Raw genomic sequence first — 18,401 nt, 5'->3', positions numbered from 1 at the left:
AGAGAGTCATTTGGTGACACATTTGCATAAAATTGGCGAGAATAAGTTGTGGTCAAGTAATGGATGGTGAGAAGTAAGAGGGAAGAACGGATGATTACAAAGAACTTAATGACAAATTAATAGGATTAAGTATAAAAATGGACCAGCTGGTATGTTCGAGTGATCATCTAATTGCATTTCATTTAGTTGCATTTAGTTAATGTTTCATAATATAAAAATATATGCACGTATTTAATTTGTTAAAGAATTTTGAATAAAAACATAAAATAAACCGGGATAATTTTGAAATAATTTTTTGTATTTTTAAAATAAAATATATTATCGTTACTATATCGATCCACCAAATGCTCACTGAAATTCTTCCACTCAATTAATTAATTAGCATTGCAAACAGCATATCTCAGCAATAGATAATTTCTTGAAGTTTTTTAATATTAATAAAGGCACGATGAAGCCCACATATATAGTACACAAGGGGAAAAGGAATGACAACCCAAAATATATCATTCACATACAAAAGTTCAATATTGATTTTGTAATTATTAATATTTTTGTACTAAAAGATTAAATAAAATAAATAAGCCTAAATCAAAGATGGGGTTTCCCTGGATTCTTGACTTATTTATTTTCTCTGTCGCAACTAATGACCAAACTACGAACAAGCCCCACATGAATTATTATTTTTTTCTTTTCCAAATGATCACAAGAGCCCATTTGTCCAAGAATCTTGATCCAAAATCATTCTTGAGCACTGATTGAGAGGAGGATCAAACATTGTTGTTTGCTTCCAGTCACCAACAGCATCACTGATTAGCACATCCCAACTGTTCAGGTAATCACCCCACAAGCCAATGTCGACATTATTAATAGGCCATTCAAAATCAGGCAGTAGCAAGTCTTCAAGGATATTGTTTGAACCATATGAAGAAGAAGAAGATGATGTCGATGACGATGATGAAGATGATGAAGAGGTTGGGGCTGGGGTTGATGAAGGAGAAAGTCCACAAGGGACTAAGATTTCATGGGGTTCAATTAGCGGAACTTCATCTATGCAAAAACCATCCGTTTGCTCCATTGCGTCATATGTGCTTGCGGCCATGTTATTGATCTCTTCCTCTTGAGTTACTGTTGATTGTAATGATGTCTCAGGCTCCTTATTTTGGTCCAGTTCAGATACCATATTAGTGGAACAAGACTGCTGTACTGCTTGCTGCTCTATTTCTTGTATATTCTCCTGCACTTGAACTTCTTGCTGTGGTGGTGGTGACGGCGGTGTTTCAATGGTAGAGAGTGGCTTGTGAGTGAGAGGATCAATTCCCATTTTCCTTAACTTTTTCTTGATGTGAGTATTCCAATGGTTCTTGATTTCATTATCAGTTCTGCCCGGTAGATGTGATGCAATCTTAGACCATCTGTTAAGCAGCAATAAGATAAGTTTCAGAATATATCAAATGATCAAAAGATTAATTTAAAAAGAAAAGGTAAAGAAAGGGGAAGTGTGGTGGCATTAAGTTTTATGATGAGGTTGTATTAGGGACCACTTCAAAGCATGGTGACTCCTTATGACCACCAAACACCAACTACAAATGAATGGTCCGAGCAGCCAGCACATAGCTAGCACAATAATTACATAAGAACATCATGCTTCTTGAAATGTTTTCCAGTTCTTATATATAAAAAGATTCGAGCAGTACTTATGGTTGACAATCTCCATTAACAGCCTGCAGAGTCTGAGAATTCATTAAATAATGCAAATGGAACCTAGCTAATCCAACATTTTGACAGTTTTGCAGTCCAAAATAACAGCAGAAGTTGAATATTAATCCTGGCTCATGGGATGCTACTAATTATTCTTGAGGTAAATGATGGGGAGGTCTTTTTAACTCGGAGTTGGCTCAAAGCTTTCATGGATAGTACTGAACAAGACTCTACCAAAAAGGGTATTCAAGAAAGCCTGATGCGTAAGAATGATCGAAGTTAGCTGGAGCAGGAGATTGTATCTGAAGAGTTGGAGAAGACTGAAAAAGATAGACAACCTGTTGCCAAGTTGAGCGTGGAGATCAATCACCATCTTCTCTTCGTATTCTGATAAAAGACCTCTCTTCAAATCTGGCCTGAGATAGTTTGTCCATCTCAGCCTGCAACTCTTCCCACACCTTAACAATCCTGCAATGACATCAACCATAGCAGTGGTAAGTTAAAGAAGAATATTTATAATGGTTCATTTTCATTTCTTCAAGGGTAAAAAAACCATCTAGATATCTCTCTTTCTAAACTCAAGAAACCATAGCAGCCACTCTCCAAAGAAAAGAAGAGAGAGCAGCTAAAACTGAAAATATTTAGGCATATGAATGACGGGGAGAGACCTGCAAGCTTAGGAACAGCTCTCCAGCAACATTGACCATTAGCGAGGATGAAGGTAATGAGTTTCTTATCCTCATCAGAAGTCCATGGCCCTTTCTTCAACCCAATTTTGTCACAACATGGTTGCCTTCCCATCTTTCACGAACACCAAGATGTATAAATTAACAAACAACTGATCGAAGACAAAGAAAGTAAGCTTGCAACGAGAGACTCTTCCTCTTCGAAAGATACCCAAATAACAAGGCAAAATTATTATGGGAACTACCTACTTATTTATAGAACAACTCAACCCCCAAATAGACCTTGGCAACATGGATTTTTTTTAGAAGTTAGTTTTTAATTTAATTTAATATCTTGGGCTTCATTTTTCATTGGTAGGATGGTGTACACGTGTTAATGCTCAAGACAACGCGTAGCACACGTGCGATTGTCATAGTTAGATAGCTCTGCCTCATCAAACCTTTCTTACCTTGTGTTTGAAGCATGAGTAAAACAAAAACTACCTACTTCACCCCACTTTCACACAAAGGTGTATAACTTGTATTCCTGGTTAAATAACAACCAAGTTGACTAGATTATCTGGTTAATTTGAGATTGATCGTGTTAAAATTCTCTGTTCTTAATATTTTTATAAATTTTTTTATTAAAATAATATTATTTTAATTATTTTTGTTTTTAAATATGAATCAACCGACTTGATTTTTTTACTGGGTATCCTAAGGTTTATCCTGATTTATTTTCCCACCTCCAAGCCAAGATTAAAAGTGAAAAAAAAAATCAAATTAACAGTAATACCTTTGTAAATATAGGGCGGCAATGGATTGGATTAGGATAAATGTGTTCTTCTTTCTAACCTAAATTAATCATAACTTTACTTGTTCATTCTTTTGATCTAGTTGAGTTAGGCTGGATGGAAGACTTGTTCTACCGAACCAAAGTTACCAAACCTTTATAAATTCATTATTATAAATTAGATAAAATTACTTTCTAGAATTATGTATATTAACAAAAGATAAAAATAATATTAAATATACAAGGTTACGCTAACCTCTCACCTGACCTTTTAATAAAACATGGACGGGGTATATATATATATATATCCATGCACTTTTGACACACCAGTTAAAGTAAATAAATAATTAATACTTAATGAATCGGAATACACACACAGAGACATATAATTATTAGTATTGCTATTATTTATTATTTCAATGAAAGATTAAAGATATTTTTTAAAATTAAATAAAAAAATCTAAATAGGATGTACTGAGTACCACCGTGGATGGCATTGTGTATTTTTTTATAATTCATTTTGATCCTCAAAGTTTTATTTTAGATGATTTGATTCTCATTAAAGGTCAATTACTTCGAATTTTTTATTCAAGAGTGGAATTAGAAGAATAGAGATTGGAATTAAAAAGGCTACAAACATGGCTAGAAGTTTTGAGAAAGATACATTTTGGTCCTCAAATTTTAAATATAACATATATTATATAATTTTGGTACCTCAATATTTTTTTAATTTAATTTTAAAAAAAAAATTCATTTTCATCATTTTTAGTTTCTTATTTAGAGAGAGAGAGAGAGAGATGTCTCTAGATTTTGGTGATAGAGTGATAAAAATATCGTTAACACCGATTTAGACTGCCAAAACAATTGATATTTACATTAAATGGTTCTATTTAGTGAGGGGAGTTCATATTAGGTTTTTTACCTTTAAAGTTTGTAAAAAAAACATATTTATTATTTAAGCTTTGGTTGATTTTAGTTTTTGGGATGATTTTTTATTTTTTTTAGGTCATTGATAGGTTTATCATGATTCCTAAGATATTTTATAGGTGTTTTAAAATTGCTAGTTTATCAATTAAATAATAATTAATAAATTAATAAGCTTTCATAATTCCAAGAATATCAATTTATAAAGATATAACCTTTTTGGTTCTATATATATATATATATATATATATATTCTGTAGACTCTCGTGCAAAGAGATGGGGAGGTACATGAACATCCTCTTTCAGGAGAAGATATACCTCTTGCTAGTAAATTAAAGAAAAATCAAACAAAATACAACCACATCTGGAAAAATGGTCCTCCACTACTCTTTGCTCTCACCAAATCTTGTATGCAGTCCAACTTGTACAGCCCTTCTTGGGAAAAACGAAATAAAACTACAACTCTTTATTAATAGTCAAGCTGAATTAAACTGTTCCACGCTTTAAATATTTGTTTATAAATCACATTGTCAAGCCAAGTTGAATATTCTTTTTTATTTTACACGAAAATTAACCAAGTTGATTATTCATTACATATGTCATAAACATGATTAGACATGCATGGATGGATGTTGATTGATGCACAAAATATAGATTATATATAGGGATTATCGGTATAAGTCCACAATTTACTTGATTAATTATTACCTTTTGTTTCTTTTGAAGCAACGCAACCCAATTTATATAAAAAATACAGCCTAATTAATTATTTTATTTTATTTTTTATCTCATTCGGACTTATTTGGTTTTAATAAAAGTAAAAACCAATCCGAAACAAAATGAACCCGTCATTTTTATTTTTATTTAGTGTGGTTTATGATATTGAAAAAAGAATTAATTTGATCGGATATATTTTATTTACACCAAATTAACTGTTTGAGTCGATAATCACCCTTCTTTTACACCATCCTAATTAAGCAAGATGAAAAAAAATCCCATTCACCCTTATTTTTCAATTATATATATATATATATATATATATATATATATATATATATATATATATATATAATTTGGGGAGTTCAAACTCCACATATATGTTTCAAATCATTTTCATGATTAAACAGGTCAACTGCGATAAGTTTGCATTCAAAGTCAGCTCCATATATGTTCAGTCAAAAATTACAAATAAAATGTCGAATTGTTGAATTGTTGGCCTGACCATGCAATATTTATATTTTCAAATATTAGGGACATTAATTATTAATTTTTATTTTCAGTCTAAGATGCGCACTGAGCTCCATCGTTTGTCTTTTATCCTTTGTTTTCGCTCCCTCTCTCATTCTTTCTGGCTTTTTTTTTCTTTTTGGTTTTTTGTATCCTTCCCTATCCTTTTTCTGAAACAAGTTGATTAATTAGGGTTAAATATTGTTTACTATATCTTTAATTATAAATTATAGCTGTCTAAGTTAGTCTAGTTGAATAATTATGGGCAAATTGAAAAAAAAAAGTGAGGTGGCTAGTTTTTTATTATACCATGGATAACATGCTCCTAACCATTATACCTTGTGGATCGTAGGCCGGTAACAGTAGCTCAGATCTCCCCCCAAGAGAGATCATGAGCCCATTTATTTTTATTGTTTTAGTTTTATCCATGTCCAAGTTTTTGCTCATCAAATCTACGTAAAAGCTCTCATTTTTTAAATTATGTGCATTAAAAATAGCTATTATTCTATATAAATCTTAATTTGAACTAGAAAAGGTATTAATTCAGTCAGATTTCATTGACCTAACAAGATCTATGATTTGGGTAATTCGTATAAATTCATTTTAAATATATACAGATTCAATTCAAACGACACGTTAATCTACAAAAATCTGGACTGTAATTGCATGCTCTCAGTGGATTTGTCGATCATGCAGGAATCTTTTTCCTTTCACATCCCAAAACCGCGTCTTTCAACCCCTAGGCTGCATGCATCTGCATCTTTATTGTAGCTCGCATGGCGTGGTGGGGTTACTCACTATGTCTCTCTCAACTCTCAAGACTCAATTTTTGCATCTTTGTTTGGACTTCGACAGCGAAGGACAGTAGAGTTTTTTGGCACATTCTAACTTTAAACTGTTGTTAAACAAAGTCTCTCAGTCTTCGCTTGTTTTCTCAACTCAAACAGCTAATACCATCCCCTTTCCAAGTCTACTTATCAACAATTTTGGCAAATATTGCTACTTCTAGAGACAGAAGAATGGCACCGTGGGTCGAGGATGACTTGCCCTGGATTTTGAATCTTAATTAAATACTAGCATTATTCTTATTTTTCTAGAATTGATGTCATTCTAACGTGTGCATGGCGAGAGATCGATGATTGTGATTCTACTTTTATATTTCAAGCTTAGGAGCCATGGCGGCTGGCTGGGGGGGGGGGGGGTCTTGGGAACAACAAAGCAAAACACAGGTGATGGAGGCTAATAATTATGATAGAAATTCTCTGTAAAAGGGAATTTTTTTTTGTTGTGTTCTTGAATAATGTTTCGTGGTAAAAACAAAATACAAAAAATACATAAATTTATTTATAAGACAGCTTTTTAGTGAATTCTCATCCTTTAATACAAGACGTATAAACAAAACACGTTCTTTTTATTCCAGCTGTTTTATCTTCTCTATTCCGAAACGGCAACTAAACGTTAACTTAGCAATTATATATCCATATATGCTTCCACTAATGGAGGTTGTGGGCCTCTTGCCGAAGAATTAGTGATTGTGATTAAACAAACAAAAAACTTAATTAGTTATCCCTTATCAACAATCATTGAGCTAATTAAAAACACCATGGAAGGATAAAGATTAAACCAATTAATGAGCGTAGCAATTAAGTAGTGAGAAATGCGATTCTTCCTCCCAAGCAAGAGTGCTCGGTGGGTGTTAGCATCAATTTCACATAGTATTCTCAAAGTGCTGGAAGCATTTACATCAATTTTTGAAATTTGCTATGGAAGAATTTGAGCTGTGCTGTGCTCCTGCCGTCATCACAACTTTTCGGCTTTTCCATCTTCTACCGGACTGTAATTGGGCCGGTGAAGTCCGGGACAGCTACTATAATTATCCGATGAAGGCTCGACTAGGCAGCCATTAGAAGTAAGGCTAAATGCAACAAGCCCACTAGCCAACTGAGGCTCAAAGACAACGGCTGGGCCTTGTGAAATGCTAATGATCTGTGCAAAGTCTCTAATGTCACCATCTCCCCAGCCCAGTAGGTGTATATTTGTTTTCTGAATCTTTTTATTCAAAACTTGAGGTAAGTATCCATGAAAATTTATTAAGTTGACGTATAAGCTGGCTGGAGGATATCACTTATAGTTGAACAACAAAATTTCATTTTTAAATATTTCTATTATACTTGAAGTAGTAATGATGTTATGAATAATGTTAATTATTATCTTGTTTAGCGGTCTTTTAATTTATTATTATAATTATTTTATTGAAATCTTTCTAATAATATTGAGTGGGTTAAAAATCAAGCTCCATTATATTTCTTGTAACTTGTTATTTCTTTCTCTTTAATCTTCATAAAATATTTGATTGATTTTTATGTATGTTAATTAGTTTGTATAGGATATAAATTTTAAAATAATTATTATTTTCAATAGCGATTATGTACAAAATTAATATTAAAAAATATGATTATGTTCAAATTATATTATTTTTTAAATATTTTTTTAAACTATATTATTTTATCAAAACTTTTATGTCATTTTTAAAAAAAATCTAACTAGTAATTGTTCATCATTGATGATGATGATGATGATGATGTTCAAGCTACCCAACCTCAGGTCCATCAAAGCACTAGCAATTGTTCATCATTTAACTCCTAGAACTGGTTTGGCCGAGAGGGTATAATCATGCAGAGCCTAAAAATCATACTCTGTTCTGAATCTCCCATAAGATGATCAAAGTGAACCAATCGTCAATCTCCAGTTGTCAACCCAAAACTGCTTCAATCCTATCTGGTATCTGCCTGTAGTTTTACAGTCCACTAGAGCCCTCTGGGACCTGGCAATGGCAGAGTGCCATGGATGGAAGAAAGATGACAAGAGATCAACTCACTGGGGGGCCTGATTCGAGTGAGTCCAAGACAATTAGACAAATTCATTTTATGTGGTTAATCTCTTATGCAAGAGATGTCGGGACGGTTTCGGATTATGATTGGACTGCTTCCTAAATTTATTTGAAATTTCATTTTTAAGAATTAAATAAACATTTTATAAATGTCAAAATCATCCAAAAGAATCTAAAATAACACTGGTTTAATGATTTTTTACATCAAAAGTATTTTGAAAAAGATAATTTTAACCGGGAGTAACTCATAATGCCCAACAGCCAATCACACGAATTAATAATTTTGAAAAAAAAAACTGAATTTAAGTTGGTATTTTAGTTTGGAGATCAAAACTACAAAATTAAAAAAATAAGTGTTGGTATAAAATTAGAACATACGAAATTCAAGTTGTAAACAGGATAAACTTCCAAAGTGTTAGGGGAAAAAGAAAACTTCAATTGTTTCATTTAGAGAAACTAAAGATTTTTTTTTTTTATGTTGCACCTAATCTTATGTTTTTCAGATGCATTAATATTGATCATGTTAGTTTATATATCTCTATGTGAATACAAATTTGAATATCTAAAATTTAGGAAGCACCGTTAAAAATAAAATAATATTTTTAATTAGATATTTCAATTAAAGACGAGTATTATTGTACGAGTTTGAGTGCATGAACCCACAATCACTCCATTCATTAAGTAGTGATTTTATAGAGGTATCATGTATTTGATCTCTTGATTACTGAAGATTTTTTGTGAACTTCACAACTATAATAGTTCACACCAACAAGTTTTACAATTTTGATCCTTTTTTTCACATTCAAAATCTTTTCTGGTTGATTTGTTGTCGATGGACTAAATACAAACATGTTAATGATGCTACTCGCAAGAATTATTTTCTAATCTTTAATGCACTTAAGTACACTTCAAAGTATTGGAAATAGACAAAGAATGTTGTGAAGCATTATGAACCGACCCTAGAGAAGACACATATTTGAGGTGTTGTTTTCGCATCCCTTTTTATATATAATTGGAAGATAAATGTTATATAATCTTTCTATAACCATTGGAATTCTTCACTATCTTGTTATGGAAATTAAAAGCTTTTAGTGACGGCCTTTTTATTTCTAACATCTTTTATTTTACGGATATATCATTATACGGGTTTGCATGATCCCACAATTAATTCATTCATTAAGTAGTGATTTTCATGCATTTGACCTCTTGATCAATTGAGATTTTTTGTGAACTTTACAGCTATAATAGTTCACATCAACAAGTTTTATAACTCCGATCTTTTTTTTTATTGATTTATTGCCACTAGACTAACTGCAAATATGTTGATAATGCTACTTGTAAGAATTATTTTCTAATATTTGATGCACCTGATTATACTTTAAAGTATTGGAAATAGACAAAAAATATTTTAAAGCATTATAAATCGACCCTAGAGAAGACACATATTTAAGGTATTGTTTTCGCATCCTTTTTTATACATCACTGGAAGATGAATGTTATATAATCTTTCTATAACCATTAGAATCCTTTACTATCTCATTATGGAAATTAAAAGCTTTTAGTGACCTTTTTATTCTTGACACCTTTTATAATGAGATTGTTTCTTCTGCTAACGAACTTAATGAAGTTGATAAGAATGAAGGTTTTTTTTTTTAAGAGTTGCAAGTATCTATTTATTATCTTCTGTGAGGGATGTGAGACTGTTACTAGTGATCATGTGATGACTCTTCAAGATTGGTGGATTTTTGATTTCGTGATTACATGCGATACATGATGTCTTCCTTTACGAATTGGAGTGATAAGTCAGACAATTCTAAAAAGGTTATTTATTCAGCAGGCTTAATTAAACAAATCTCGTACCCCTTTCTAAAAAATTCATGCATCCTCTAAAAAAGCTTAACGTCCCCTCTAATATTCAAGATGAAGTTTATTTTATAGATTTTTTTTCATGTTAGCCATGCTAATTTGTATTCTTTAGCAAAGATATTGACTTTATATGTTCTGATGCTCTTAAAGTAGTATTTATAATAGCCGCTGGAAGACAATTCTATCTTGTAATTTTAATTTTAACAAGTAATTAAAATGGTCTAAGAAAGATTGAATTTACATTAAGTAAGGTCGCACAAAACATCTATTCTTCTATTTATTTTCCAATAACATAACTTATTAAAAACATATAAAAAAAATTGCGACGGTTATGAGCTCATCGCAACCTTCACTAACATATTTGGATATTTATATCCCAATAATATAATCTTATCTTATGTGTTGTGATGTTCCTATCAACAATTCATTAGTGTGTTACTTCGCCAAATGTTTTTTGTAATGTGATAATCTTTTTTTTTTTTTCCATGGGTTAGTTTAACAGAAATTATCAATCTAATGATTCAAAACCTTTACAAACCAATTTGGGAAAGAATCTATTAGTTAGATCGATCAGTATCATTGTTCTTAAAATGCTTGAGTTTAAAGAATTCTTGAAATGCTAATTCTATCTCCTTTTCTTTAACAAAAAGCTTGACAACTCGGAATGATATTCCCAATTATTAACAGAAAAAGCAAGGAATCCAAATAAAAAAAAGAACATTTTAATAATTAGAAAAGACAACAAAATGGACCGTTGGGTATCCCTCCAAAGAAATCTTGTTTGTTTGCTTGTAAAAAATTAGGTCCCACGTTGCCTATCCTAGTCACCAACGCAGAAATGACAGCATCAAATTTCACAGCATTCAAGACACTTGGTCCCAAATACCATCACATCCAACACAAAGTGCAAAAAGACCTCTGATTTATAGGAAGAAACTCCTAACGGTAACAAAATTTACTGGGCTCAACATCCTCGATTCTCACTTTTACGCCTCTTACTGTCAAGTAAAGAAGATGACCTTAACCCCTCTATCCAACAATTTTACGAGTTTCCCTATACCAGTCCTGACTTGTTAACTCATCATAGATGTATTTAAAAGCTTCCCAATCTGGTGTTATTAAATCTTTCAATCTAGGAACTCTTCAATTTATACCATGATTTGAGTCAAATTTTATATCAAATCATGTGGGAGTTCAGCATATCATATTCAATTTACGAAAGCTTTATTTTATTTGTGAGGTTAAAAAATAAAAATAATAATTCAATTGAAATGATCGTAGATTTCTTTAATTAGTTGGTCTTTACATTAAGTTGTAAAGCCAAAATAAGTGTAAAATCTTCCTATTTTCACCTATAAAAGAGCCAGATAAATGTTATGTGTAATGGTGTAGGATTACAAAAACAAAGAAAGTTGATTTGATCAAATCTACAGTAAAAGGTTCATTTCATCAATTATATAAAAACAGAGGGATCAGATAAAATGGTTTCTAGCAATTTTACCAACAGCAAAACAGAACAAGACCAAACAACTAAAGTTTGCCGAGGCTCTGGGGTTCTTATTACACAACGACGTCTTTTGCGTTACACTTTCACTGTGTAAACAGTTGCGGATGATATCTTCACCGTTCATTCTCTGACCTTCTCTCTCTACTTTCCTTATTTTCTTGTTTTTCGACCCATTTCCTTTCATTAGTCTTCATTGTAAGCACCATTTTCACACTCACTCTCTTTCTCTCTACACTTTCCTGGGGTCTCAATTTTTAGTTTCTATAGATAATGTTCTGGAAGATGGAGTCTCTGTTTGCTCTTACACTTCTGGTCTTAGTAGCAGAAGTTTCTTTTGTTGCTGCTGATGATGGTAAGGATTTCCTGCGTTCTTTTTTATGTCTTCCATTTCTTGTTTTGCTTTCACTCTCTTTTTTTTTCAACGGCTTCTATATTATGGATTCTCTAATGGTATCAGATTGTCTACCTGTTCTTCCCTGCATTAAAAGCTTTGAAATGATTTGATCTTGAAGTAAAATTTTGTGTAGCAGCTGAAGGTAAAGCAGAACGTTAAGTTTTTGTGAAAAAAAGCTGTCAAGATTGTACGCAGTGTCTGTCTTTGTGCATCTGTGCTTGCTTGTGTGTGAGGTTTAGCTGGTTAGATATTAAATTAGGACATAAAGGAATGACAGAGGGAAGTTGGGACCTGGGGGCTTTAATTTAATGTTCCTCAATCTATGCTGAATGTTCTGTAACTGAACGGAAGAAAAGGTTTCATTTCTGTTCTTTTAACATTCTGTGATAAATGTTTGTGTATCGTGGAGGCCAGCTGGTTCTAGATTTTGTTTTCCTCTGGGTCCTCCTGGCTACTGTATCTGAAAATGACCTTGTTGAAAACTTGGCCCTCACTCTATGCAAATCCCTTAAATGCCCACTTCCTTCTTCACGATTGAATAAATAGGAAAGGGAATTTTGTAACCTCCTAGTTTCTAACAGGCTACTATATTGTCCTACAGCTCATAGTTTATTTCATTTTTTTACCCTCTTGTTCTTTCGTAAAGGGTTATGGTTCTGCCTTGGGTAGTGCAAACGGTCAAAGTTTAGAGAATTAAAGCCCCTCTTCTAGGACTGGAAACCTGGGCCAGGCATGGATGGGAACCATCAATGCTACTTTCTTTTTTATTTTGTTTGTTTTATCCCTTTAACCATTTGCAAGTATACTTACTCTGTCACCCATGCTTCATTCTAGCATCGTAAATTGCAATAGTCCATCCCCGTCACTCTACCAAGGATTTGTGCATGCATTTGTAAATAAATTTATGTTTGTTTTTCTTTTCTTTTTGGCCTATTAAACCATTGCATTGATAGCATCAACATGATATGTGCGCGCGTGTGTGTATCAATTTATATATAGCACTCCAGTTCTCTTTCTTGTCACAGCAAGTATAAAAGAACTCAAAAAGAAAAGAACCAATCCCATTACTATGCTGTATACCTGTTTGTCCGTGTGGTGGGAAGCATCTCCACTACAACGACATATGGGCCTTCAAGAGATTATTATATGTTGGACGTTTTTTATTGCCTGAAAATTATCCGCTTTTTTTTACTAAACACGCTAGTAATGAAGGTAAGTATTAGACCATGAGATCAAAAACTAGGTAGCAATGGATCAAACTAGCAGGGTTAAATAATTAGAAGGTTTTGTGCAAAATTAGATATCAAACCTTTTGAATGAAGCAATGCAAGCAAAACAAAAGTTCAAATACCTACAAATGATTCTTTCTTGGGGTGTTGTCTACTGTGTAGTTTCTTCCTGTATTTAAGTAATTACCAAGACAATTAAGGTTTACGGTGGTTTTTAAATATCTATAAGTGTTTTTGCAAATGGTATGGCTTCAAATCCCATTGAGAATAAGAAGATAGTGGAGTTAGCTTAAAAATAGATGCATTATCCTAGCACATTGCTTTCGTTCTCATTTTCTCTCTTCTTCTCTTGAGGGTCTAAGAGAAAATTATGGACAATGGGCTAATTTAACAAACCATGCTAGAAATGAGGATGCCTCGGAGCCTTTGAGTGTCAATGTTAACAAGTTGTAGATTTTTGTCACCTTAATCATTTCAAATAAGTTATTATGCACCGGTTTTATGATGGTTTCGTTTGGAGATAGTATTGCCTACTATGATTTTAAGGACCACATGGTTAGTTCAATTAATTTGATTTAACAAATTATCTTTGTAGGGCATCATGTTTCCACAATTTAGTCATATTCAACAGAGTAAATTGGGTAAATCATGATGTTCTTGAGGCAGTCCTATACAATAGTCTCTCGTAGTGTTGAGTTTCTCACATTCGAGTTGGAGAGAGTATTGCCTACTAACGTACTTAAGTTTTGATTGGTGTATATCCCACTAGTTAAAGTGTGAGTTCACCCACCATTCTTGTCAACATTACTTTTGTTAGCAAGAGCTGAACGCTTGCCAGCAAAACTAGGTGGTAAGTGGGCCCATGCTGTAACTGGTCACTAGTTATAGCTTGAGCACCATAAAATTACTGAAGCAAAACACTTGGTTAGGGTGTGCTATTCATAGCTGGTCCGTGAAAGTTAATTTGTCACAAACTTATGAGTTGAGCCATCTAAATTGTCCATAGGACCATCCAACCAATAATTTATGAGGACATGGCTGATCAAGGAACTAGTCTTTTGAGAAGCCAATTCTCACTTTGTTTGCATAACACAAGAATAAAGAGAGACAACTTATGCTTGACAAAAAAAAAAGTGAGACTAGTGAAGAGGTGGCAGCTAATGGAGGTAATTCAAGTAAAAACATGAAATTTTACGAAGACTTAAGCTTGAAAGACCATCTGATTTTCAGCCCGATTTATGGAAGGAAAACTAGGTTTTCTCCCTTGAGCCGCTTCATGGTTCACTGCTAAAGTCTCATCTCACAAATTAGGAGGGAAGCCATTCACTTGCAGGGACATTTTAAATAAACATAGGCAGGACACCATTCCATTACTCTAATAAAGTAGGACCTTTCTTCATTATAAAAAACCATTTAAGATTGCTACTGAGGTTACTTGAAGTTGCAAGGTCCTCGTGTAGGATCAGACCACATAATTATAAAAAGACACAGTTTTGGTGAATCTGTCTTGGTTTTGATGTGTTCTTCCTTAGCACTACGAGCTTTTCAACAAAGTCACCCTAGCCTTTTTTTCAGACTTTATAATATGTGTAGTTTAGTGGTTCATAGCATCATGCTTGTCATAGAGGAAAAATACGAGGAAACTGATGATACCCCTATTTGATCACTTCATTTCAGTTATAGAAGTTTAGTATTATACTTGAGTGACTTGTGTTTTGCTCCTTGAACATTGTCTAATAGGGTCGTCTGATAGGGTATGATTATGTCTGGGCACTACATATATTTCTATGAGGTCGAGGAAAAATTGGTGATCCTAAAAAGCGCCAACTATTGTCTTTATACTGTTTCCTCTTAGTGATAAGGATACAATTTTCAATGTCTTTCTACCAACACAAGGGAAAAGGGATTGCCATGTTCATGTTGAAAACAGAGTTACAGGACATTACTGATTGAGAAAAACACAATCCACTTGAGCATCAAGAAACGAACAACAGTTGGTGCGATGCAATTTTCAACGTGTTTCTAACACCACAAGGGAAAAGGTTTTGCCATGTTCATGTTGCGAACAGAATTAAAGGACATTACTTATTGAGAAAAAAAAAAATTCACTTGAGCATGAAGTAACGAACAACTATCACTAAAAGTTCAAAATGGCCAAATCACAAGGTGCATTTTAATTTATATGTTGTCAATCTAACTTTGTTCTGGGCCCGTCTTTTGAAGTTTCTCATTTATTTTTCTCTTATTCTAATGAAATTTGTGGCATACCTTAAATCAAGTAGTTGTATATTTGTTCACCCATACTGAGATTGAAGAGTTAGCTGACTTGGCATGGTTAGGAAATGTCTCCTATTATGAGTTGATCCAACTTCAGACCCTCCAAATCAAAAGAATGCTCTTCACGAGATGCCTTTCCTTCCTGGTTAGAGGAAGCTGCTGCCCTTATAGGCGACAATGGACTCGTTGTTCTCGCGTGTCTTAGGTGATCATGATCCTCTTTCCTTAGAAAAAAGCTAAGCACGGGGTAGTTAATTGGATTGTATTTTATCTGTCCCCTTCTCGATAGCTTGTGTTTTCTTTACTGAATCATCTGAACTAGTGGTTTGTGAACTTTTATTGCACGGTTATTCCCTCAAGTGGCACTTGCATTTGCATAATGGCATTTTCCCACATGTTGGTGATACATTTCTGACACAGATGCAATATTACAATGCTTGCTTTGTGTTTATTGCAGAAGCATTCATTGGTGTTAACATAGGAACAGACCTTTCTGACATGCCTCACCCAACTCAAGTAGTGGCCCTCCTCAAGGCTCAGCAAATCTGGCATGTCCGGCTCTATGATGCTGACCGTGGCATGCTAGTTGCACTTGCAAATACAGGCATTCAGGTCATGGTCTCTGTTCCCAATGACCAACTTCTAGGAATTGGTCAATCGAATTCAACTGCTGCTAATTGGGTTTCGCATAATATTGTAGCTCATTACCCAGCTACAAACATCACAGCCATTTGTGTAGGTTCTGAGGTTTTCACCACCATACCCAATGCAGCGCCAGTCCTTGTCAATGCCATGAAGTACATTCAATCAGCCCTTGTTGCATCCAATCTAGATCGCCAAATCAAAGTTTCAACACCCCTTTCTTCATCTATTATCCTCGATTCCTTCCCACCATCCCAAGCCTTCTTTAACCGCTCATGGAATCCTGTTTTGATTCCCATGCTCAATTTCTTGCAGTCTACAGGGTCACACTTGATGCTCAATATATACCCTTACTATGACTATATGCAATCAAATGGTGTGATTCCATTAGATTATGCACTCATGAAGCCTCTTGCTCCAACCAAGGAAGCTGTTGATGCTAACACACTTGTTCACTATTCTAATGTCTTTGATGCCATGGTTGATGCTGCATACTTCGCCATGAATTTTCTGAACTTCACTAACATCCCTGTCATGGTAACTGAATCTGGCTGGCCATCTAAAGGTGATACTAATGAGCCGGATGCAACTCTAGATAATGCCAACACTTACAACAGTAATTTGATTAGGCATGTGCTGAACAAAACTGGAACCCCCAATCACCCTGGAATTGCTGTTAGTACATACATTTATGAGCTGTATAATGAAGATTTGAAACCCGGGCCAGTCTCAGAGAAGAACTGGGGATTGTTTAACGCAAATGGGGAGCCTATTTACATATTGCATCTGACTGGGGCTGGCTTAGTGCTAGCTAATGACACTACGAACCAAACTTACTGCACTGCAAAGGAAGGCGCTGACCCAAAGATGCTGCAAGCTGCTTTGGATTGGGCTTGTGGACCTGGCAAGGTTAATTGCAGTGCTATATTGCAGGGTGAACCATGTTACGAACCAGACAATGTGATTGCACATGCAACTTACGCATTTAACAGTTACTATAGTCGGATGGGGAAGGCTCCTGGGACATGTGACTTCAATGGCGTGGCTGCTATCACCACTACAAACCCGAGTAAGATTCTGCTTCCTTTAATATTCAACATTTGTTCTTTTATGTGTGTTTGTTTCTGTTTCTATTTTTTTTTATTGGCTGTGTCATGCGGCACGAAAAAACCATTTCTGAAGTTCTAATGCACTATTTGATTCAATGGCAGGTCATGGTACCTGTTTATTCCCAGGAAGGTATGCTAAATAACCAGTCCTGCCTTTGTTTCAGTCGCTAACATTTGAATACCCTTTTTCTTCGTTTACAAGCATGAGATAATCAATTAGCGATGCTTGTAAGTCAGTTTCTATGATGAAAAGCCCTTATTTCTAATATGTTTAATTGATCCTTGCTTGCAGCACCGGCAAGATAAACGGTTTTGGAAACATTACAGCCCCATCAATGAATTCCACGAGCTCAGCTCCTCCTGCCCAAAATTTGTATAACCTCGGTTCTATGAGCTTCTTGCTTCTCAGAGTTCTCATCTGTAGCATAGTTTTCTTGTAAACTGGTATGTGCTGAAATCTTTTGCAACCCTAAAAATTTTGTGGCAGTTTATTCTACTAGGTGGAAGTGTTTGTTCTACTAGGTGGAAGTGTTTTCCTTTCTCTTGGAGGAGGTTTAGGCGTAGAGGAATTGGGGCATTGAATTTTTGTACAAAAGAAACTGGAGAAGAGCCAGAATATAGTTTGGCATCAACTGGATTATTATTCTTTATAATGCAAAGATGTGATATCCTTCTAGTATAATAATTAACCACCAGCTCTTGTTAGCAAACCTCTTTTCGGTGGAAATTCTAGTTCATATGACAGAATGTAGTTAATTGATCTGCAACTCCGAACTTTTCTTGTCACAAGGGAAAGTCTCAGACCCGAAAACCTCCTGGGAGGAACGGTGATAGAGTGCTGATTAACCTATGAGAGACCATTCGAGATTGGATCTCCCAACTTAAGCTTCGACTTGTGGGAAATTAGATACATGGACAATTTGGCGAGGATCTGCGAATCAGAGAATCAATGAATCCCAATATCAAACTGATCTTCTTTGCCACCTAACCACAAATGTCTTCAATTCTTTCACTTCTACTTTGCCGGTATAAACACCATTCGCCATGGACTCGGCGTTCACTGATCAGCTTCCCAAGGCAGTCTTGAATCAGACACTAAATACTTCCCATTTAGTGACTTTGGCACTAGTCTTGTTATGTTCCCCAAATAAAATGGGTATTATCGGATCTTCCAATTAAA

The 18,401-nt window shown here is 34.3% G+C and overlaps 2 protein-coding genes across 2 annotated transcripts; one reads left to right on the top strand and one right to left on the bottom strand.

Annotated features, from left to right (window-relative positions):
• Positions 1–486: 486 nt before the first annotated feature.
• Positions 487–2,624, bottom strand: LOC133670882 (transcription factor MYB20-like). The gene is made up of 3 exons (XM_062091475.1): positions 2,367–2,624; positions 2,037–2,166; positions 487–1,412 (listed from the first exon to the last, which is right to left on the bottom strand). The coding sequence occupies exons 1-3, from the start codon at positions 2,497–2,499 to the stop codon at positions 701–703; spliced, it is 975 nt and encodes a 324-aa protein (XP_061947459.1). The 5' UTR covers positions 2,500–2,624; the 3' UTR covers positions 487–700.
• A 9,011-nt stretch (positions 2,625–11,635) lies between these two features.
• Positions 11,636–17,906, top strand: LOC133671397 (glucan endo-1,3-beta-glucosidase 2-like). Its single transcript, XM_062092159.1, has 4 exons — positions 11,636–11,922; positions 15,928–17,181; positions 17,324–17,351; positions 17,514–17,906. The coding sequence occupies exons 1-4, from the start codon at positions 11,841–11,843 to the stop codon at positions 17,659–17,661; spliced, it is 1,512 nt and encodes a 503-aa protein (XP_061948143.1). The 5' UTR covers positions 11,636–11,840; the 3' UTR covers positions 17,662–17,906.
• Positions 17,907–18,401: the final 495 nt, after the last annotated feature.

This window comes from Populus nigra, chromosome 13 (assembly GCF_951802175.1).
Source record: "Populus nigra chromosome 13, ddPopNigr1.1, whole genome shotgun sequence".
Lineage (NCBI taxonomy): Eukaryota > Viridiplantae > Streptophyta > Magnoliopsida > Malpighiales > Salicaceae > Populus > Populus nigra.
Note: the sequence above shows the minus strand (reverse complement) of the source record. Positions and strands in the feature narration are given on the sequence as shown.